Source organism: Trachinotus anak, unplaced genomic scaffold (assembly GCF_046630095.1).
Source record: "Trachinotus anak isolate AG129_WGS33_773 ecotype Australia unplaced genomic scaffold, CSIRO_AGI_Tana_v1 ptg000021l, whole genome shotgun sequence".
In the NCBI taxonomy this organism is placed as follows: domain Eukaryota; kingdom Metazoa; phylum Chordata; class Actinopteri; order Carangiformes; family Carangidae; genus Trachinotus; species Trachinotus anak.
Window position 1 is genome coordinate 19,196,677 of NW_027273872.1, and position 25,098 is coordinate 19,221,774.

The 25,098-nt window shown below is 38.4% G+C and overlaps 1 protein-coding gene across 1 annotated transcript in view; it reads left to right on the top strand.

Moving 5' to 3' along the window:
- Nucleotides 1-1,609: 1,609 nt before the first annotated feature.
- ctnna1 (catenin (cadherin-associated protein), alpha 1) overlaps nt 1,610-25,098 on the top strand; it is a 76,391-nt gene continuing 52,902 nt past the window's right edge. The window contains exons 1-7 of the mRNA XM_071458612.1: nt 1,610-1,879; nt 3,456-3,573; nt 3,927-4,122; nt 9,663-9,829; nt 10,413-10,532; nt 12,250-12,519; nt 16,829-17,032. Of these exons, the coding sequence (XP_071314713.1) occupies nt 3,469-3,573; nt 3,927-4,122; nt 9,663-9,829; nt 10,413-10,532; nt 12,250-12,519; nt 16,829-17,032 (1,062 nt within the window). The 5' untranslated portion in view covers nt 1,610-1,879; nt 3,456-3,468. The remainder of the gene's footprint in view (nt 1,880-3,455; nt 3,574-3,926; nt 4,123-9,662; nt 9,830-10,412; nt 10,533-12,249; nt 12,520-16,828; nt 17,033-25,098) is intronic.

Below are 25,098 nucleotides of genomic sequence, written 5' to 3' on the forward strand. Positions count from 1 at the left end.
TGTGTGTGTGTGTGTGTGTGTGTGTGTGTGTGTGCGTGCAAGGTGGAAAAATGAAGCGGGAGGGGTGGCACCTGGCCTCTTCAGATAATCTATTTATGGCTTTCACACTTCATTAAGCCCAAACCAAAATACTTACCTCTTGAATATGTTCATCAAATGTCTCAGTGCTATCAGTCACAGCTGCAACAACCCATAAAAGTGAGCCTACTGCATACTGATTATAGCTTATATACTCTTCCTTGACCTTGAAATTGTAAAAATTTGTGACATATGCAAGCCCTCTCTAGCTATCTGAATGAAAGATTCATATGAAATGCCAGCTCTGCTGTAGAAGGATGTTTATTATATATTAATAAAATATGAGAAACTGAAGCTACAACCTGCTCACTGTGTTTGCACCTGATGCTGCAACAGCTGACTTTGGAGCACTGTCTTTCCCTGGTGTCTTCTGTTACTTGAATTTGATAATCCAACATTTGGACCCAAACTTTTTTAAAACCCATAGTCTTATTTTTGATACATAGGATGGATGCAGTAAGTTCTTAGAGGGTTTGAAACCAAGCTGCTCTAGAGTGAACAGACTGGGCCATACGGTAGCAATGAAAATAGACTGTGAACTACTAAATAAGTCGTTTTAAAATGTAGTAGTAGTTTTAAAACAGAAACAACATCTGAAACTGACATAGACAGAAATCCTGTTTCAGTTTGAAAAGGCTCTATTCTTCATCCTGTAAGGATAAACTTTAAAAAGACAACAAAATAAAGCAACCTCCAAAATCATACCATTTGCAAACTATGACAAATATGCTGGGTAATAACTGTATTTGAAGGAAAACTACTTTGAAGTTTACACATCACATATGATTTGAAAACATTTAATAATAGATAAAAGGTGGATATCTGTTGAATGAATCTCTTAACTTAAATCAGTTTTTTAATGGGGTAAGTTTTGACATGGTGCAGCTGGACAGAATTTTAAAACTAAAGAGAAGAAATAAAAGCACTACTAAATTTCACCATAGCAGTAGATAAATAAAATCCCGAACCATTAAATGATTTACATGGTGGCAATATGGTGCTTTATCTGTTTCTGTGTTATAGATAGATTACCTAAGGTTAGTTTTTTTGGGCACTTCTCCCGGTGGTAACTCAATAGATAGAAACTTGGTAGATCGCTGCTTACAGGATTAAATGAGATATTCACTTTTGACTATAACAAGGGGACCAAAGGTGTGCAGATAAGGCCATAATGTTAAATTTACAAACATACTTTTATTATTTACATATATTATTTACATAATTTAATCACATGGTTTAACATCAGGATCCCACATGACATGACTGTCATCCCTGGTGAGTAGTTCCCTTAACTGACTGATAAGAGGATAAAATGTCCCTCAGCTGGGCCCGCTCCTGCACTAGTTTTATGGAAGCAATAATTAATCCATATATGGACACACACAGTGAGTGCCACGCCCAAAACACCTCCTCGTTGTGCGGGCTTGCTGCGGCCTGTGGTCGCCCTGCCCCGCTGCCAGGAAGTTCAGGAACTCGGTCACCGCCCCAGCCCCCCCCCCCCCCCCCCTCCCCCCCCTCCGCTTCATCCATTGTTGGGCAATAGTCTGCGACATCGAAACAATCTCAACCGAAACTTTCCAGGTAGCAGACGGCCGATACTCATTTTAAGACACACTTGTAACTACTTTTCTGTACACTTTTCAAGGGGAAGTGCCTTGTAAAGTCGGCGGTTTGGATCACGACTGAACTGTGTCAGCGAGGGGAGGAAAAGGGAGGAAAACTTTTGAGGCAAGGAATTCCGTAATTCTCATTCCTCCATTTTGAACTTTTAAACTCCGGTTTTTCTAGTGGACCGTTGTCGGTAAGTTCATTGCGATACCCAACGACTCTATTTGTACACATGCTTAAGCCATTATTACTTGGAATAAGTAATTTGACAGACTTTTAAAATGACAGATAAAGTTTTTGCGGCGTTACAGCCGGCTAACGGATCTAACGTTAATGTTTGTTGTGTCCGCTAGCATTAGCGTTAGCAAGGTGCCATGTTTGGAATACTGAACGTTAGCAGGTAACATGCTAAGTTGGCTCAAACGTTAACGGTGACCGAAGAAAAAGCCTATTGAAAATCGTTTAACTTTGCCAGCACCGAGTTGAAAGTACGCATAACCGCATCATTTACTTATTAGGATCTCAATTAACGTAACTTCAGCTGCAGTAATTTAGGTAAAGTTGGCTACAACAGGTGGAACTACGCCTAACGTTATTTGTTAGCACCTAGCTGATCAGGTGTTGGACCCGCCCTGTTGTTCCTAGTAGTCAATTTGTGTTAAATTTGATATTTACTATTTTGGATTTTTTTTCCCTGGATAATCACAACATAATCTGTCTTGCCGCTCTCTCTTGTGTCAAATATATTAGTTTAAAGGGTTATATCATCCAAACCACACGCAAGTACCCTGAGTGGTATATAGCCTTGCAAATAGTTTTGGTTTCATTTGTCCTGATTTTGAGATATTTGCCGATGAATCTTCTTTTACCACACCCAGTTTTTAAATGCAGTTATTTATTAGGTAGAAGTGATAAAGTGGATGATAAGTAATTGTAAGTTAAAGCCTCAGTGAGTGGTGTGCAAGTTTTTGGTTCATGATAAAATGCGTTTCAAATGTCCCAGACAGTCTGCACCCATCCATACTGGCTGGCATTTTCCCCTTATTTGATTAAAAGTGGAAAGTTGTCATAGATCATAACAAGTATGGCTCATCCAAATGCAAACATTATTCAGGATTCTTGTAGCCAAAATTGAAAGTACACCCCCCCTGATAAATAACAGTTCAGTGTAATGTTAGGTAGTCATCATTCAAATGTTCTTGTTGTGTTTTTTTTTTTTTAATATATATTTTAGCCTCTTGACAGTGTAGGCTAATAGCTAGTTATGACATTGTACATAGTACAGCTGACCAGCTTTTCAGTTGAAGCCCCCCAGCCCTCAGGGCTTGCTGATTATCCCTGCCCCTCCATGTTTGATAGCTAATCAATGGAGCTCCAGTCACTGCCTGAAAAGAGAAATTGAAATTGGGCCACAGTGTTACAGTGCTCTGCCTTTGGCAGTCTTTCTGTGAGAGATGAGGCATTGCTGGCACTTGATATTTGATTATTGCACAAACTTTTAGAGACTAGTCTGAAAATCACAAAGGAAGCTTGATTTAGGAAGCAAACATAATTTTTTTACTCACTGCATCTTTTATTGTAGCTTTTCTTCCTTGGCAAAGCAAAAACTGTCCAACACATATTCAGTGTTTTGGAGTGCAAATATGTTTTGTTTGATGCAGTCTAAATTGTGTTTCATCATCATTGCATTTGAAGAATGAAGCAGACTTAGCCGTGGTCATCATTTTTAACTTTTTATTTCTTGACTTTGTCCCTTTCATACCCCCCAGAATTCCAGACACCATGACAAGCATTAACACAGCTAACATCAACTTTAAATGGGACCCAAAGAGTCTAGAGATCCGCACTTTGGCAGTGGAGAGGCTGCTGGAGCCCCTGGTCACCCAGGTAATGTAAACAGTGTGGATTTATTTTGAATAATGGGACATGTTCATAAGTGGAGTAGGCTCAGGATCTAGGTTACAAAAAATGCTTGAAAATGCAATGATTTGAATGTTTATCATCTATTTATGATTGTTGTATATTTTGTGAATATTCTGTATTCTACATAAAAACACAATAGGTGGATGCTAATCCTCCAATAAGAAATAACTAAAAGCTAATGCAGTATTTTCATAGTTTTTATGTGTGAAAAGGAGCTGTATAATCTAACTGTAATCTGCTAACTACATTTATCCTGAGGCAGCTGGTTCTGACATGAGCTGTCACATTGAGTTATTTTGTGTCTGTGCCATACATAGGTCACTACTTTGGTAAACTCCAGCAACAAAGGTCCCTCTAACAAGAAGAAGGGACGCTCCAAGAAGGCTCATGTTTTGGCTGCATCAGTAGAGACGGCTACCCAGAACTTCCTGGAGAAAGGAGAAAAGATTGCGAAGGAAAGTCAGTTCCTTAAGGATGAGCTCACTGCTGCTGTGGAAGATGTCCGCAAGCAAGGTATATTGAAAATACATATTGCAACAGTGTGTGGTCTCTAGCTCGTACAGAGTGGTTCTTAAGATAGGAGTGATGATAAATAAATCATAAACTATGTACATATCATCTGCCCCAGTGGAAGACCATGAAATAAGAATATGTTTTGAGTCTGATAGATTTGCTTCTGCTGTGGAGTTTTCAGGATCCTATTAATAGAGAGTTTTCATTTAAACTCAGACTGACAGTTCATATTCATGTCACTCTGTAGATTGTCATTGCCTTGCCTTCTACGTGTATCCAAATTAAACATGTTTTCACTTAGAAGTGCATGTGGTCCTGTAGCCCAGTGTGTTTGGACTTGAGCATCACCAACCGCACTCATTTTAGTCTTAACTGTTTCTTAACTCTTAATAGTATTTCCCCTCTTCTTTGTTTCTTCAGAAAGGAAAAATATTCCACAAATTAAGGCAGGGCAATAATTCAGAAATATTGTCCGTTGAAAAATTAGTTAGCGTTTTTGTTTTACAAGTTTCTTCCTGATTTATAGTGAAGTATACACATCAGCTTTTATCTAAAGTGACTTACAAGTGAGGGACAAATACTAAATCTGTTCAATGAGGTGAAATCCAAGGAAATCAGGTAAAGAAATTCACTGAAAGTGGGTAGTAAGTGCTAGTTAGAAATGTTGGGACGAGGTGCTCTCGGAAGAGATGAATCTTCGAGAGGTTCTTGAAAATAGAATGAGGCACCCCTGCTCTGACAGCATTTGGCAGCTCGTTCCTCCTTCGGGCAACCACAAATGAGAGAACAACTATATCACTCTCTGCTGCAGTATAATTCCACTAAAGTCCTGATCATAATATAAACCGTCCCTCAACCTTTAGTTTGAGCGGTGTACCTTTGATCAACCCCTGTCAGCAGCAGAAACCCGTCAGCTTGATTTACCTGTGTTACCCTGCTCAGTACAGTGGCAAAAATGGGCCCTCTGCGGATCTTTGTGCCTGCTTGTAGAACATGTTAGTTTGTAGCCTCTGCAACTGAAGTTGTCTATAATGATGATGACAAAATCAAAAGTGAATCATCAAACACCAGGAGGCTCGTCTTGTCTGTGTGGATTATTGAGGGGGCATGGTGGTAGTGGAGATTTGTCTGGCATTCTGTGGAAAAGGTTATCTGCTGGATTGCTTAGTGTGTTACCACCATCATTGCACAGCAGAAGTGGCAAACAAGGTATCCAACAACGTGTGCATATGTGTTGTTTCCTCTTTATAATCAAAATGATTTCCTTTTTATTTGTTGCCACTGAGATCAGAACAGGGGAGTGCAAGTACTTCAGGGATAAAGGCAAAAAAAGTGTGCAGATGTCAGTGATGTCAGATGTATTTAAATGGCTATATCCAACCACAGTCCCATTTCCAATTCAATTTCATGCCTCCTACAATTCTGGAAACAGGAATCCTACATCAAATCACCAGCCAAAGAAATTACCGTTTGTCTTCCCATAGCAGGTTCCATCATCTAACAACCACACTTGTAAGTTTCATTTATTCCGTTTTGCTCTGGATATCTGACCCTCTTCTGACACACTAGGAGACCAGAGCCCAGTTGGCTATGACTTGAGGGTGGCTGTTATCACTTAGTGAAACGACATCTGTGTCACTGTCTCTTCCCCAGATGCCCAGTGAGCTATATGCCCCCTCCTCAAGTTCTACTCTGAGTAGTTGGGAGGTAGATGACATGTCGCTAGATACCCTGCGCTGTGCTCAGTGCCCAGGAATGTTACTGTAGTTGTGGTAAGCTGTCACTGGGCAGGAATTCAGTGACTGTTGTTAGCTGGTGCCTAGGCCTGGCTGTCAGCTATGCCATGCTGCTCAGTGGAGCGTGCCCAGACTGATAATACAGCCATTGAGTAGGGTAACACCACCCACCCCCACTGGATTCAGAAAACATTTTTTTCAACCAGCTGTGGCCCACCAGCTGTTTAAAGCAGGAGGAACATTTCTGACATGATCATTAAGAATAACTATTCCTGAGGATTGGCTAGTGGACCAAGTTTTTTTTTTCTCAAATTATTTCAAATGTAGTGGATGCTACAATTAACCTATTTTGTAAATATTTTAAAAATATATTTTGTTTACCATAGACGACACTACAGAAGACATTTTTTACCATGCTAAAGATTTTCTCTACTGAACCATTTCAGTCGGCACTTGTCCTTGTTCCCTTCATCTTGCCCTTCTCTCCCTGTCTTGCGTCTTTGTTGTCCTGCTGTTTTGGAGGCTTATTGTGTGATATACATTTTAATCATTTCATCATGCACTAGGTGGGCCGCAGGTGAGCATTAGATGGATGGAAGTTTATTAAAGGAGCACTGATCACTATCTGCCCCTTGAAAATGGCCTTATTGATTTTGTTCACAGGGGGGAATAACAGCCTGAAGGTGCAGACTGTGTTTGAGCCTGTGTTGCCGATCATTTGCGCAAACTGCTTTAGCGCTCTGTCAGGGTAAAACGTTTAGATTCTGTGAGATCTTTTTTCAACAGATTTGTTAGTGCAAATTTTGTCTATCCCATTTTTTTTTTAACCAAACGGAGCTTCACTGAATTTGAAGTTAATCTCCAAATGTGCTTTTGCAAATACAGTTTTTTAACTGGAATAGCTGGCTTATAACAAAATAAGTAATAAACTATTTTTATTATTGCTCTGAAGTCATTTCAACTTTAACAAAGTAAGGTCTTGACCTTACCCTGTAAAGTGCCTTGAGATAATGTATATTATGATTTGGCGCTATACAAATAAAATTGAATTGAAATTGAATTTCCCAGTACAAATAACATAGCATAATTTACATCATTATTCTGAAGATTTTGTGGTTTTCTCTATTGGTCTGTTGTACAGCTGAAACAATTAGTCTATGGACAGAAAATGAATCTGCTTCTATTCTGATTAATGATTAACAATTTCAGCCATATTTCAAGCAAAAACACCAAACATTCACAGTTGGGTTTGCTGCTTTATTTCTTTGTCATATATGAGTAAAGTGAATATCTTTGTGTTTTAGGCTAATGGCTTGATAATTTCAGAGACTTGAATATGTCAAGTGTCTGGAATTATGACATTAGCAAGGTGGGCGCTTCACAGGTTGTCAGTTTACATACTCCAAAGAGAGGGGTCTATGATGGCTTGTTATTGATGTTTCGTTTACTAAGCTCAGACACTGACATTTCTCAGTCCAGTTGAGCCTATAGCTTTGCAGCTTTAACTTAAACTTATACTGATCAGCCTCACTGATCAGTATACAAAAAAGACATATTGCATCGACCAGTAATGGACTAAATAAGTTGTGAATGATCACCAGGAACAGGATGTTGTCATGAAGCTTAAAGAGTAATTTAACATCCCCTGGAAATCCAGCATCACCCAGCAGTGATGCTGGGTGTGTATAGAGGTGATGCAAACTTCAAACTTTCAACCTGAGAGGTCAATGAGGCACTGTCTGTTGTTAGGTTATTTTTTAAGCACAAATGTCTGAACTTGGTTGGATTCATCTACTGGACATAAATCTAAGCAAATATGATAAATGCTGATGTTCAGTTGGATTTTAAGATGCTAAGATAATGAGGAGACATGCACACAAAGTCTATGGATAGAGTTGAATATAGAAGGATGGATGCTCTAGACAATGCAAATTACAGCAAAGACATATCTGCTTGAGCTGAAAATGCTTCAGCTCGAGTGAAAACATGTAGTTATTCTGAGTTGCATGACTCACTGAATGCAAAGTGACAGGGGCAGAAAGGAGATGGTTTGAAGTAAAAAAAAAAAAAAAAAAAAAAAAGAGAGAAAATGAAGTTCCTGATGAGTTTGGAAATCAGTCTGTCTGAGTTGTCACACATACAGTCGACTCTTGTTCAGTCAGTTTGGGAACTCAATGACTGCTTGTGGCCACAACTCAGTCTTTGAAAACATTCCAGAGGTCTAGGCCAAGAAGTCACTTCACTTTGTGTCTAAATGCAGCTTGCTCGTTATCTCGGAGTGAGAGTACACTGATGCTTTCTGGGAAAAAACAACCCAAAAAAAACAATTTACAGCACTAACTCCACACTGCTCACATAGCCACTTTAAAAGATTTTGTTGATGTTGCGATGCATTTTTCAGTGGTGCCTATTTGTTTCATAAAATACCACACCACAGTATTATGTTACATCTGTATTGGCAACCTACTGTTGAAACCATCCATGATTATCTAAACTGCTTACCCTGTTTAGGGTCAAGGTGGCTGGCGTCAGTCCCGGTATGCATTGGGCAGAAGAAGAAGTACACTGTCTATGAAAGCACATTTTTCTAAGCAGTGGTGCCAGAAAAATAGAGCTGCTCTCCAAATACATGGTTGTCATCGAAAAAGTATTTAGCAAGATGGTATCAACTAACTTAGAATAAACTGCTGGTAAATTAATTTTCAGACGTCTTTTTCCCAGAGCACACTTCATCTGTGTCAGAAAATTGGTCATGTTGCTGCTTGTCATCTTTTATGATTTTTTTTTCCTTCAGTCTCTATGAAGGTGAACCAGATCATAGGGAAGTGGACAAGATAAGTACTTGTCTTTTTGTTGGCTTTGGAGCTGTAATGCAGCCACAGTAATAATTTTTTAGAGATTGACTTTGGCTGTGCCTCCACTGAAATAAACTTTTGAAATAAACAGATTGTTCATAATGTAAGCCTACAAAGTCTATTTGTGTGCCCAGTCAACTGTGCAGGCCCAGCCAATGTAGGACAAAGCATGGTGCTGGACAATCCGGACAGTAAGCCTTTTGTCGTGGCTTTGACCTCTTTTTTTTGAGGACTGTGTGTGCATGTCAGTTTGCAAGCAGAAATTATTACAGGACACCTGACAAGTGTGGGTGTCTGTGTGTGTGTCTGTCTCGCTCTGTGTGACATATGTTGACCCTAGTCAAGAAGGCGCATCAGACTGTTGCCTCCTCTTCATTTCAAATACAGACTTCTGACGCACTACACTTGTAGCCAGTAACGCACAGTGACTGCTCTCAGACATCTGCTGTTGACTCCTGTACACTGCTTTTACAACTGCTGCTGCTACTGCTACCACCACCACTCCCATTAATTTTGCTACTTCTACTTCCACAACTGCTACTCTAGGCCAATATTGCTACTACCAGTAATAGTGATAAAACCAGTAAATTAGTGAACATGAAGACCTAAAAGATAACAGAGGAAGGCAGTTAATAGCATTGGAAACCATTTAATTTATGTGATTTTTGCAACACATTGACTTTGTGTTTGTCTCATTTTCATATCATAACTTGTTGGTGAGACATGTGCTTTGGTAATCAAAATGTTAAAAGGTAATTAAATGATAATCGTTCTTTTTTTCATAGCAAAAGATGGGAAAACTGTTCCCTGTTCAGACATGGGATCAGGGATCAAATGCACATTGCAGCATTATGAAATCTAGTTCATAGTGGTTCAAAACAGTTGTTTTCGTTTTAGGATTCAGTTTAAACCTTAGAGTTATAGCAGATGTTTTGTCACTCATTCTCAGGTGATTCAATGCGCCTTGCTTCTGGAGAATTTGCAGAAGACCCCTGCTCTTCTGTGAAGAGGGGCAATATGGTTCGCGCTGCCAGAGCCCTCCTGTCGGCGGTCACACATCTGTTGGTGCTGGCAGACATGTCTGATGTCTACAAACTTCTACTGCAGCTTAAACTGGTGAGATTGTTAGATTTTTCTGCATATTGTATATTACAAATATACTTTATAAGCTATTATAATTACAGAAAAATACATTTTTCCATTCAATAAAACAGCTATACTTTCTCTGCTATATCAGGAGCACTCTGACCAACTGATTGCTTATTTTAAGCACTGAAAATGCACAGCCTCTATTTAGATATAGCACAGCCTGATATTATTGATAAACACATTTAGGTTTAAATTTTATTCAAGCATTTACATGAGTTGGAGTAATCCACTTCATCCGGTAGTGAAAGTTTACAGGAGTTGTCTAATAATGTCCAGAAAGATATGGGATAATGTATTTCTGGGTCAAGACTGATTTGTAAATTGTAAATTGTACTTTGCCATGGTATGATCAGGAATTGCTCACTGACCATGGGAGTGAGCATGGGAAATGTGATTTTAACTAGCTACAGCTAAAATTGCCCTTTGAAATCTTGATGTTTTCAGTAGGTTCGAATTGTCCAAACTGATCAATAAGTTTGCTGAAATTTTCTAACTTGCAGTGAAATACTGTACTTTAAAGTATTTAACCTTTTCCATCTACCTTGCTCAGGTGGAAGACAATCTGATGAAAGTGCGTAATGCAGGAACAGAGCAGGACCTGGGAATCCAGTATAAGGCCTTGAAACCAGAGGTGGACAAGTTGAACATCATGGCTGCTAAGAGACAGCAGGTAATGCACTGGTTTGCAAAAAACGAGAGACATGGACAGATTTTGGGAGCAGAGGAGTCTTGTGGATTTAGTTGGGCTGGGAGGTTATCGGTACCTGAATGGGTGTTAGTGGTCTTTTCAATCATGAAAAACATGCTATTCAAATTGCATAGCAAATGTTAAGTAAAACAAAGGCAGGAAGTAAACATGAAGAAGAGTGCCTCATGCTTTAGCTGGACAGAAAGCTGCAGTAAGCATGAATAATCTGGGCATGAACAATCAATTACCAGTTGCAGTGAAGTGGACTAGGTGTGCAAGACCATAAAGGCTTGACAAAAATGTGACAAAACCCATTTCCGTGCGATAAGAAATGGCACCTACATTGTTTTTCTCCACTACATGTTGTAACGGTGAAGTCCATTTCATGATTCATCTTCCCTGTGAAACAACTTCATAAGGTTCATGGTACAGATGCAGGAGATGGATACATCTGCTTATTACTGAAAATGAAGAAATCTTAGTGTAGAGTGTTTTGAGATTATACATCCTTTGTGCCATTACACTCTTACCAACATCATCAGTTCAGAGAACAAATTTATAACATTTTGGCATTTCTCTATCGATCTCTATGTAATATATCTAAATTATAAAAAACATTAAGATTGCTTATTTGGAAGTGAAAATGAAGATGAGAGTTGAAAATGTCCATTGCTCAGCCTCTTGTGGGTCAAATTCTGACTTACTATCCATGCACAATCCTTTTAATACAACTTTGTGGTGGAAATTTATCTGACAATACCTCAGGAGTGTATAATTTTTACTTAATGTTAGTTAGTTCGAAGATTTTCACATCAGCTTTCACTACTAATGCACCACTGACGCACTGTTTGGCTGCAACCCCATAAGTTTTTATTTAACTGTTTATACCACTATACCGATTTGATTCATACACTGAAGTTAGATAATAAATATAGTAAGATTTTTGCAGCTGGCCCATCATACTAGAAAAAAAGTTGAATGATGTAATTGCATCAAGTAAAAAAAATTAAAGCAGTGATGAGTACCAGATTCATGCTTCAAAAGCACTTAACTAACATCTCTAAGTGCAAAATCCACCCGAAGACAAGACAGTTCTTGTTCTCCATATTTCCCCTCCTAAAAAGGAAAACTTGCCAAAGTGATCACTGATGATTTTGTGAGCAAATTACTTTTACTTGTAATTGCTCTTTTTTATGGATAGTAAAATGTGTTTAAGCAAAGTGAATGCAGGAAGTAATAGGGCTTAAAGACTGTTTTTTTTTTTTCTCAGAGCATGTCTCAAGCAGTGGAGGTAAAAAGCCTTGGGAGTGGTTCCATTTGAAGGAGAGGCTTTCATTTTGTATGTGCAAGCAGGTTTTTTTAACGCTATAAATCTATGCCAGTGATCACTATCTCCTCTCCTCCCTCCTATAAAGATGTAATTGCAATATAATGCTGAGGTCTGAATAGCAACGCATTAAATTGCAAAGGCATATTATAATGGCCTGATTATGACTGTGTTGTGTTACCGCAGGGGACAGAAATAAATCTGGGTCATCCAGAACAAACTCTGTCACACTTAGTGTCTCCATAAGGGCATGACAGGCCCATTTTGAATCTAAAGTACAGTACCACCCCGCCCTCTTTAGGTATTCCATCTCCCAGTTTAACCCTTGACTTTCTGTCCTTTTCTTCTTTCTTTTTTATCTCATTATGCTAGGAACTAAAGGATGTCCACCACAAAGACCAAATGGCTGCTGCTCGTGGGGTTCTACAGAGGAACATCCCCATGCTGTACACAGCGTCCCGTGCTTGCCTGCAGCACCCTGACGTGGCAGCCTACAAGGCTAACCGTGACCTGATCTACAAGCAGCTGCAGAATGCGGTCTCTGGCATCTCCAACGCCGCCCAGGCCACTGCCACTGAAGACTCAGCACTCAGTCAGCCAGCAGGAGGTGGAGAGCTCGCCTATGCCCTCAACAATTTTGATGTAAGTCAGATGAGTCGTTTACAAATCACAGCACGTCCAGGTATCTGCCAGATCAATTAAAAACATAAACTTGAAGATCCTATTTGTCCAACAACAGTAAGGCTCAGTTCCAAATGTATATTCCAAAATATTTATTAACAAATGGATAAGGGCCTGTTTGGAAAGGGTATAGTTAAGTTAGATTTTTAGTTCATAGAGCTAAGCCAACTGAATCATAAAATGACCAAAACCCTTGAAGGGCTTGGGGTCGAGGTGGAAATTAGGATGAGATATGTGGACAAATTGGGACATGGCTTTAGGGTACATAGAATATGTTCATGAGTCACTCCTACTTCATTCCTTGATTTGCTACTATCTCTATGTCAGATGGAGGAGATTTACTCTAGCTTTCAGAAAGAAACGTATGTTAGGCTGAACTTATATATGCATCTTGTGAATAACTTGACGTGAGTTTAGATAAACAAAGATTAACCCCTTCTATGCTTGTTGCATCTGAGCTTTGTTGTACTATTTCTAGGTTGGTTGGTTGGTTCTAAAGAACAGCTGAAATATATTTTAAATAGTTATTAGAAAAATGGCATACTGAAATATTTCCTCAATATTTTGATTTGGGGAGGTGGAAGATGCATGGTCCTCATGTATTTGTGCTTAAAACTTTTATATTTCTGAAAGTCAGTTTGTGTAATCCAGTGTTTACTCAAACTATATCCAGCATCTTCCTTAAATCTACAATTGACAGTTTTTGTTTTATTTTCTTCTTAATTAATTTCTCTATTCTTTGTCCTCTGGATCTCTAATTATTCCTATAGCTGTTATGGAGCTGCATTCAGATTTAACCTCAGAGATTTTTAAGACATGGTTTAATAAAAGATTGATTAATATTAATTGAAAATGTATAACTAAAAGGTATATAAAAATGACATTAGTCATTATAATATTGACATGAAACAACATCAGGAAAACAGCAGGATAAAACATTGAGCTAATCATCTTAATGCTGCCTGTGGTGATAAATGCAAAGATGATTATGTGATTTTATTTTTCTTCCCTTGCCACTGACTGTCAGACTTTCAAATCACCTTTTGTATTTACAGGAGACTGTTCATTTTCAGACAGCTCCCAAAGACAGTGAACATATCCACAGTGAATAATTGAATCTTGTTCAATAAGCTACGCAGAAACACAGGTTCCCATTGTGTCCTCCCTTTTGCACAACTCTGCTATTACAGAACTCATCTTCTGTTCATCAGTTGTTTAGTCATGTAGCAAGTAGCACTGTGTAAGGAGGGATCAGACCAAAAACTGCTTTGTATTAAAAATACAATCCAGGAAGTCCAGTCACAGTGGATTAATGTGCTTAAAGGTTTAACACGCCACAAAAGGCTCCACACTGGTTTTTAACACTCAAAGAAAGGATTTTACAATTCTGGAAAGTCATCATGTTGGCAACTTTTTATGTTTTGTTGCAAAGATCGCAAGGTAAACAGCAAAAATATGGCATCCATGTTATAAAGTAATCCAAAAATTGCAGCAAAAGTTGAGCATGGTCCAACTTCTGTGCAGGACCACCATGTGTTGTTTTGCTGGGGCCACCCACAATGGCACTCCTGCTGTGCTGAAGGACTGGTTCCATTCAAATGAACGAGGGGGCTTGCAACTCATGACTCGACGATTACTGCTGCAGGTGCTGAGTTTACCTGGCATGCAGAGATTACACATCACATCCAGCAGGCTCTTTCAGATGACTCTACTTTGTCATGTGTTGAAATGGTGAAAAGTAGTTTAGGTATTAAAGTTTTGTTAAATCTGATGTACTGTAATACCTTTTTTACACCAGTTACAGAGCATACACACAGATGCAGGGGAGGGAATGTCCTCACATATTCAAAAAGAGAGCTGCTGGAAGACTGGTAAAATAATTCCGTTGCATCGCATCGTTGGTGGTCCTGTGTGCCATAGCCTTCATATGAGATGCTCCAGTTGGTGATTGTGTGTTTACTTATTTTCGGGCTGCAGCACTCTCACAGCATGGAAAAGGGGCAAAAATTGACATCACTGCCCATTGGAGTTGGTGCTGAAAAATACCCATAACTACTTCGGAGTCACCTGGGAGTTAATGCTGATTGTACACTTTCATGTTAATGACAAAAGCCAGATGTTAGTGGGTGTTAGCAGGTTTTTGTGTACTGCAAAAGGGGCTTAAGTTGTCAGGCTGTTTGGCAATAGTCAACAGCGTTGCCTTGCAGTTAATGAATAATGCTGGCACAAGCTCCATATCAACAATCTGCCTCTACTGACTGGTACGATGTGCCTACTCAGATTAAAACATAGACTTTTTAAATTTTGTTCTTGGCTCTGATTTGAAGTGTTGTTACCTATACAACTGGAAAAAAATAATATTTTGGTATTTTATTTAACTTGTATTTACCGTAACCAGGAGGTCTCTTGAAATACATGATGTCTTTCAAGTGAGACCTGGTCAAAATGGCAGTGTAAAATAGGCATCACAGAGTTAAACATGTTAGTCTGTCAGTATGCTGTTTCTGTTAGCAAAATCCTTTGGCCCAACTTTAGAATCTCCATCTGAGTCAGTAGCTCTCAGCAAGACTAATGAAAAATTTACTTAAGCTAAGCCTTTTAAGTAGCAAATGTGGCACTTAAAGCATTACTCTTACTGTGTATATAAAACCATGCCACTTCTGCTTTCAACAAATTTGTAATTTTAGGGGAATGCTAGACTGATGGCAAAACTAAGAGAAACTCTGTGCACTTGATGTCATTGTTAGTGCCTTGTTTCTAATGTTGAAGTTTTTGTGTTCAGGAAGGGACTGGATTACATTTGTGGAAATTTATGTTAAATTGTTTAAAGCTATAAAAGCATTTCTCTTTAATGATAGATGGTATGCCAAATGATTAATGTACACAAAAGTGTGGCAACAATGTGTCTCAGATCTATTACATCAGAGCTTATTTAATGGGTAGCCATGCAGTCATTCACTCCTGAAAAAACTCTACAGACCTTTTTCAGACTAGCTCCCTTCTGATGCCCAATTTCAAGTGCAATGCAAAATTAGCATGAGTCAACCCCCCCACCTCTCTCTCTCTCTCTCTCTCTCTCTCTCTCTCTCTCTCTCTCTCTCTCTCTCTCTCTCTCTCTCTCTCTCTCTCTCTCTCTCTCTCTCTCTCTCTCTCTCTCTCTCTCTCTCTCTCTCTCTCTCTCTCTCTCTCTCTCTCTCTCTCTCTCTCTCTCTCTCCCCCTCCCCGTTTCCTCCTCTGTGTGTCTCTCTCATGTGCCTGTTGCCATGGTGATATGACACGCAAGCAGAGGAGCAGAGGAGGTCAGATGAGACGGAATGGAGGGGGCTGTGACAGAGGGCGGCTGCCTAATAAACCACAATTCTAAGAGCTGAATTGTTGAATGTTTTGTAGCAGTAAGGCATCTGCAGAAGCGCAGAGTTCATTTTGTCATTGGAGGAGTTGTCTTTCCTTTGTTTCGATGCCACAAGAATCATGGTGATACCTTAACTCTCTGCAGTACCTCTCCAGCATGTCAACTAGTTGCCTCTCACAGCAGGCCTGCCCCTGTGAAATCAGACATTTAAGTGTTCTCTCTCATCCTGCAGATATAAAAGAGAGCAGAGTGGGTTACTATAACACTTCGGTGACTCAAACTAAAGGTAGCAAAAAAACACAAAGGGGTCTATATATAATTTAGAAAAGCCTGGTATGCTTTTGAATGTCATTTTCAGTTGAGTATGTACACTATGTAAGGCTTTCAATTTAACAGAGGAATCTTAGAAGGCTCGGTATTGCATTTTCCACGATTTTCTGATCATAGAGTTTGGATTCAGAAATGTTCCTATTTCCTGTTTTCATGCTGTTGTTCATCTGAGATAGCAATTTCAGTTTTCCATTTTTTGCTTCATTACAGAAAAGACTGTGAAAATATGTTCATATTGTCCCTCCTACAACTTTTTTCCTCAAGATACTTAATTTTAGAGTAAAGTCGTAGTCTTTTACTGTTTATATTTTTTAATTGAAGAAAATAATTTGTTATCTATGTTATCTATAGATGTGGCCACTGTGATAGTGGTTTCCGAATCAAGTTATTGGCCTACAGACATAAAAAAGACACCTTGGCACAATCCTTCCTTTAGGTTGTCCAGCCGGCCTGTCAGTCTCACAAAGCTGCCCTCCCCTTGCCTGGCAGATTTCTCTCTTTGAGCTTGGAGAGGGAGACATCAGTGATCATGATGACTTTTTGCACTTTTCTCATGTGAAATTTCCTCATCTGCTCCTTTCTTTACAGAAACAAATCATCGTGGACCCTCTGGCGTTTAGTGAGGAGCGTTTCCGTCCCTCCCTGGAGGAGCGCCTTGAGAGCATTATCAGTGGTGCTGCCCTCATGGCCGACTCCTCTTGCACACGTGATGACCGCAGGGAGCGCATCGTGGCTGAATGCAATTCTGTGCGCCAGGCTCTTCAGGACCTTCTGTCTGAGTACATGGGCAATGTAAGTGTTTTACCTTTCCATCTCACCTCCTACTCTGTATTAACAACACCACATTTGGCCTTTATTGGACAGCAAGTTTGGAGTTGGACAGTAACTTTTGTAAGGTCAAAAGACATTCAAGTCTAAACAAGTTAATAAATGAGGTCTTAAGTCCAGGATAGTCCACTAAGCCAACTGGGAAAAAAAAAAATTGATCAGCTATCTAGTCATTTACCTTGCTTTATGTAATAAATATTAAAAGTAATCTGTTTAACAAATTCTGTTCATACCTAATATGCGCTGAACAACAACACATTTATGTACTCTACCTTTACTTATCCTGTGTTAAGAGAGTTAATGTGTTTGAGAACAAATGAAAGTCCCTCTCTTCGGTCATTGTCTTGATAATGGCACCTGTCTATTACAAGATTAATCTATGGAAATGAACTGTCACCGGGCCTCAAAGTAAATTGAATATGCACACCTCGAATCAACAGTCCCTCTTTTTAATCAGATCTTTGTAGTTAACATATAGATTGACTCTGAAATTGAACTTTTGTCATTGTTAGGTTGTACAATTCTCAAAAAGTAAAATTTTAAAGTTTTTTTGCTTTAACTTATCATTATGAAGTAAATGTTGATGGCACTAAATAATGACTATAGAATAATGATACCACTGGCATTTAGACTGGTTCCCTATAAGTCTCGTTTTCACTATGCAATTCTGTCTGCCAGTGGGTATCTGGGAAATCTCCTGGATAAAAGGCTTGACTTACAGCACAAAGGAAGTACATTTGCCATTGCACAACCAAAACAGGGAGAGGGCAGTGCTTTGGGGCTATCTTTAGGGCTTCTGTTACTCTTACTTAGGCCTGATGGCCATTCTGACTATGGACTATGGACTATGACTATGGCTCCAGGACTTTAGAGGGTTCAAAACAGACATTCACTTGTCATTATTTCCACTAGATCAGTAAGTAACAAAACCTGCCTACTTATTAATACAGCTACTGGTTGTTTTACTCTGCCTTTATAGTTCAAATTGGGATTCTTAAGGCAGTTCCTTGCTTTGGACAGTAGCTAGGCTGAAAGCGGCACCCATGTCATGATCTGGTCTTATTGGAATTAATGCACATTTGAAAAGCTGTCAGTTTGCACTTAAAAAAAAAACTGAGGCTGACATAAACTTTATGGAGATAGTATGGAGAACAGGTATTTACTGTATGTTAGACCATAAGTTGGCCGCAACAACAGCGTGTTTGCGTGTGCGTGTGCGTGTGTGTGTGTTTGTGTGTGTGTTCTGTCCCTCTCATTCACTGTCCAAAAGTTCTATTCACAACCATGAAAAGCAGCAGGCTATGAAACTGAACTAACTGACATATTCTGTCTATCAATATCCTCCGCACTGTTTAATCACAGCACAGCACCTACACACAACAAGCAGCGCTTTGATGACAGTCAGCTGGTTGTGGTGAGAGTGTACACACATGCGTGCATATGGCAAGCCCTTTTAACATTTCATAGCTAGTCTGGATACGTTTTACAGATATCCGTAATTCAGTTCTTCCTAGTCAAAATCTAAATTTCAGAAATCCACAATGACATTCTTCCTATCCACAATTGTCATTTCAGATATCCACAACATCATTCTTCCTAGGACAAATGACATCATTTTTCCATTCATGTGTACAAGGTTTCTCATTACAGATATCTTTAATTCAATTATAGATATCCACAATGTGAATTGTGGATATCTGCAACTAGATTATGACTATCCATAATTCCAGTTTGAGATATCTACAATTTAATTCTGACTAGTCATAAGTCCAGTTCAAGATCTTCAATCCCTCTCAATTAAAGATATCTATATTGTCTTTTTTAGATATCTTAAATTAAGTTTTAACTAGTGAAAACAATATTATAGATATCTTGAACTGAATTGTGATTCGTCAGAATTATGTTGTAGATGTCTCAAACTGGAATTATGGATGGTCATGATTTAATTGTAGATATCTTCAAATGAATTTTGATTAGAGATATCTCAAATCGGAAGTATCTTTAACGTTCATTCTGCCTAGTCAAAATGTAATTACAAATTACATTGAAATAGGTTTAGAGAGATATAGAGATATCTATAATTACGTCAGAAGTTACAGCAAGTAGGAGGAGGGGCTTGCCATAGGCGGAAGCGGTCTTCTATTCATAAGGTTTTGCAGCCTGAAGACGTTTTTATGTTTAACAGTGTTTTTAGCCTTGCAGCCCATTCACGACATGATCTGTCAGTGACAAATGCTCCAGAAACGTATTTACTATCTACAACAAGGCAACTATTTTGCCATTGTCAAGTTAGGTCCTTAAGTGTATCTGGAGATGATAAATGTTCGATGCAATGTAAATTTCTAGCACAACTCTCAAGTGAACAAAGCGCTCGTTCCCCAAAAATTCCTTGATGATAAACTCATTCTGTTTCATGGCATTTTCCAATTATCTTATCCGCAGCAACCGCCATTTCTTCTGCCAACACTGTTCAAATGATGTCTTTGCTGGGCAAATATGCACAGCAATTCTGACAAATCAAAAAGTTTGAGATAGCTTTAACTTAATTCTGCCTTGTTAAAACTGAATTACAGATATCTGCATTTGTCATTCAGGATGTGTGATGACTCGAATGTCGTTTTCACTGACATCATTGCAGATTCAGCTTTGACTAGTCAATTGAATTACAGATATCTCTAACTGTAATTTTGACCAATCAAAACTGAATTACAGTTACATAGTCAAAATGTTATTACGACTTGTCAAAATTATGTTGTTATCTGTAATGTTCATTCCAAATAGTCAGATTTAGCCGTTAAATGTCAAATCTGCTGGCCATACATGCACGTCGATTGCAAACTTTGGTTATATGCGGTTATACATGTGAAACTTTAGCAGAGCAAATTAAATTAATAATATTATTAATTAATTTAATATTATTATTAATTTAATACTGCAAATGATAATAATAAGTTAAGACCTTAATGGGAAAACAAGCCATTATTGTCTTGACATTGACACAAGCCTAGTGGTGGTTCTTCTTAAATTGATGACTGCTGCTGTCATTGTTGTAGTTTTACACAGTCAGAGTTTACTTTGCATTTAAAAGTACAGGACTACCTCGATGTAGCATTTTTTTAGTGGCAAGCTAATGGGTCCATTTACACTTACCATTCTTGTATCCAGATAAGACATTCAAGACACTTTCATTTACACTTCACCACACATATGTGCCTCTGTTGGCCAGATCACAGATCTAATTAGAATCCAGGTCTGCCCTGAGGTGGTAATGCACCCAAAGCTATTTGGTAACTGCCAAAATACCAGAGGATGAATAACTTCTGAACTTCAGTAGTTTAGTTACGGGAATTAATTCTTTAGTTAGCGTCAGAATGGCTTATGTTTATGAGCTACAAGCGAGACAAAAAATGTTATCGTCTTCACAGGCTTTGACTCAGGTTGCTTCCTCAGCCATACAAATCAATGCTCTGTCACCCAACACAGGGATCAGATAAATGCCACACTAGCTCAGTGGGCCTTGTATTTGATTGTATGTGTTGAAATCACTGGAGCTATTTTCCCTTTTTGCTTTAATGTGACAGAGAACAATAGCTAATTTCAGTGTAATTTAGCGTAACTTTCACTGCTGTTATCACAAGGACAGGGGAGACAGAGCATGGATGTATTAAGAAAATCAGACAGTGAGTGGATATTTCAACACTGCTTATTGACATTGTTATATTTTGGGAGCTGAATAGGTGACACATTGGTCTTGTAGAGATGGACCCATTTACACCCGTTTTGGTTAGAATGTGTCTCATACCACTTATGGATGTAGTTCAGTCTTCTTTAATCAGTCTTCGATGCTTCTTGGATGCATTTACACTTGTTTTTTTTGTGAAGGGATGGCTCACTATGTGCAAGTGGGGTCAGTTTGATTCTGGAAAACTCGACAAGACTGTTCTGTTACTTTTTTGGTTGAACAAATGATAAGCTATTATACAATTTAAATGACTAAATCAATCATTTTCTAAGATGAGAGAAGTAATTGGGCAGTTATCCAACAACATAAAATGCTTCCTTTCTTGCACAAAAGTATGAACTTTCAAAGTGAGTGTCAGTTGCTATTTTATGTCCTTGATTTACTTTTTTTTACATATGCATTGCACTTAAACAAGTGAAATTACATCTGATAGGTCTTTGGTTTCACTAAAATATTTGATGCAAAATTCACAACTGATGCAGTGTCTGAATCCATCGTACGCTGTTTAATCCACTTAAATTCCATTTAGATTTGTTATCAGCTGTTGCTGGCTGTGGGGGCAGTGCACAAGTGGAGTCTTTTCTTGAAATGATAAATCTGCAGTTAATATTTTATAGTGTCATCAGAGGATCAGTGAAGTATCAGAATGTGTTTTTGTCATGTCTCAAAATATGTTCAGTACTACTTAGTTTAGTTACAGCAACTGAAAATCTGTTTTTTGTTGCTATTTTGATGTCAGTTGTTTTTGTATAATGCCAAATCACAGCATAAGTTATCTCAAGGCACTTGTCACTGTGTTTAAATATGTCATGTGGATGTTGAGGCATAAGCTTTGAACCACCCGGGTAACAAAAGAAAGGACTGGGGGGGATTCTGTCAGTTCAGTATTAGGTTTTTTGTTTCTCACAAGGTTAGTGACCCACTGTAAGAAATTATATTTTATTGATTAATATAAATTAATCAAATTATTTTGACATTCAGGGACCCTAAATTGTGCATCATCTTTGATTTTGAAGATTTAAATAATGACTGTTTGGACTGTGACATAATTAGAACTTTCCTAATAGATTATTTCAGTATAAACAATTGTGTTGTTTGTGGTGAGGGGTTTTATTTAGGAAGGGGCAATAAAACCAAAAAAACTCTTGTAATTTTCCACTCACTTCTTCAACTGTTCTTATTCTCTCTTACATTGTGATCCCCCTAAGCCCATTTCTTATTCAGATTTTTCTTTTTTCTCTTTGTAAATGACTCAGTGTAACCATTCCAGAATATCCTTCCTGTAACAGCAGAATTTCAGTGTGAGCAAGCCATCCAGATAAATTTCATCACTGTGGTAATGCCTTATTTACTATGTGCTTGTTTTCCTCTCTTCCTACTGGCTTTAAGAGGTAAAAACGTAACTGTACAGCTTGCCCATTTCATTTGTGAAATGTTACAGTAGTCTTGTGGCTGTAATGGATGTTTGAACAGGCAGGGTGTGGTAGTAGTACGGATTTTAACTGTTATCACTGCACACAACAGTAGTTCGGAGCACAAATAGCTTAACAATGCAAATACTACAAATTGATGTCCATTTAAGCATATTGCTTTTTTTGTATCAAGTACTCATCTGTTAAAGCCCGAAAATGTGGTCGCTAATTTTTAGCATGCCTGGCTAGCCAACTTACTATTAACTAGAAGCCTAACATGTGAATACAGTTTTATATATGACTATAGGTTACATTTAAATGTATAAAGGTTAAATATAAATGTAACCTATAGTTACATTATGAATTTAACAGGAGCAGTTTAGGGCGGCTGCATAACTGCCCAGCCAGGGTATCTAACCATAAGGGGAAACTGGGCATTGCCTAAGTCTGCCTGCTTAACAAGGTGAGCGAATTAGCGTTCTATATGCACCCAATGTACTCTGTGTCTTCTTGGCCCTTAGCCAAATGCTCCATGCTCCTTGCAATATCACTGACATCTGTTCAGTAGGTTTTGAGGGATTCTGCAAAGTAACCATTTGGCAGAGATAATAACTGCATATCAAGGTGGTACTTGAGTATTTATGATAAATTACATGCAACACCTTCACAGTTTGGAGAAAGTAGCAAAGCATGGCAAAGTAGTATTTTGTAGAAGTACAGTAATAGTTTGGTTCACTTCACTAGTCCTTGGGGGAAAGTATACGCAAATAAAAGAATCCATTGATGACAAAATTGCTATTTTTTTTGTTATTGCTCATTTTCATCTTTTCCCACAGTTCTGATGTCTTGTGTCTGGAATTTATAAAATATTAATATAGCTGTGTAGACCTTTGAATGCCGGTCTTCAATGTTCCAAAAAGGATTGTGGGGAATTATCACATAAACAAGCTTTGAAATAGTCAGCGGCTGTTGACTAAAAAAAATTCACTTACAAAATGCTTTTGTTTGTATTTGAAAATATTTTTACATACATTGATAAAAAAAGATAAGTCTCTGTTTGCAAATCATTCTCTCTCAGTACTGTCCTGTCCATGCTCAGGCATTACATAGTTTGCTTGCATTGCTCATCCAGAACACTGCCAGTTTATTTTAAGGTTCAGGCCATTCATGCAGCATCTCTGGTTTGCTTCAAAGTTTTCTACTTCACTGGACTCCTCCATGCCACTCAATGTATCCCTGTATGACTTGAGCACTTAGATTAGCAGAGGAGCACATCTCATCAGTCCAGTAATAGTAAGTGGACATGACAGGGACTTGGCTACTCATTTGACCAGATGAAGCGAACAGATGAGCAGCATAATATATCATTGTCCACCTTGTGCATTTAATAGCTTAGAATATTGCCTTGGAGAACTCTGGTTGATATGTAGTTAGCATAGTAAGATAGCTGGTGTTTCGACCTGGTGCTTTAAACCACTGGTAAACACTGTGATAGATACCCTGACCGCGTCTGTGATTAAGCTTGACAAACTAAACCAAAACCACACTGGCTTGATGAGGATGTTTCTGTAGTGATTCTAAGGCAGAGCAGCAGAGGTGTAAAGAAATATGTAATTCATGGAGGAGAGAAAATACCCTACTTTGAGATTATTCACTGTAGGCCCATACTTAATACTGACTTTGCCAGGAAATAAAATGTATGTGGTTTGATGGCAAAGATTTTGTCCGCATATTATTCTGACTGTACAAAAGGCAGTATAAGTGCATTAAAGAGTATAGGTTGCCATTACAGCATATGGGCTTACACTCACAGCCGAACCTTTTGGATAGACTCCTAACTCATTCTCTTTTTCTCTCTCATCCCTTCTGCTTCTATATTCCCTCAAGCTACAAGTTGTTTCCACCCCCTTCTCAATTTTTCTTCCTCTTGCTCAGACTCCTTAAAAAAAAATTCTGTTGGAGATCGTTACCTCACCAGATATTTCACAAGATATTTCAAGGAATGAAACTTGACTTTAACTAACCACAGCATAGTTCTGTTGAGTATGTCTGCCATAGTTTAGTCAATTTTTTACAGGCAACAATACTCAACAGCAACAATATATAGAGGCCTTAAAGTATCCTACAATAAAAATTTAAAAAATACTGAGAAAGCAGTGGTCACAAACTAAGTGCCATCTACCATCATGTATTATTAATGACAACAACCCTCTCCAGTCTTCTACAATAGATTTCCTATATAGTAACAAAGTAAGCGATGATGGAATCAGTCTTTGACAACTTGTGATATGTAATCTAATTTTCATTGCATGACACTCTGATGAACATACCTCACAGTATATTTACTTTGATCTACTCACACTAGACCCTGTCAGACCTATGCAGGCCTATAAGGCTTTTACTAATAAATTCCAAATATTATATATATTCCATGTATTACATGACACAGAAGAAGTACTTGTTCTAATATCCCAATATTTTTGTATTGATAATCAGGCTGAATGCAAGTTTTTAATTTTGTGGAAAGATAAAATTAAATTTGTTGCCATGGCAGAATTAAGGCTATATCATCACCATCTAATAAGACCACTGTTCTAAACAGAAAAGAAATACACAGGCTCGCTAACTCACACAGCTACAGCCTTGTAAAGAAGAACAGAGGACAAATCAATGGAAAAAGTATTTGAATCCTGCAACTGTTGGCTAAATAGGAGAGATCAGGCTCTTTAACATACATTATTCACATGAAAGGGCAATGTTAAAATGCTTTTCCCTGAAAACATTTTGAGGGCATTCAGCTGTTGGTATGGTTACTGTGTGAGCTGAATTCATTTTCTCAAAGGAGCTCAGACCATGATGCGCATGACATTTTCTTG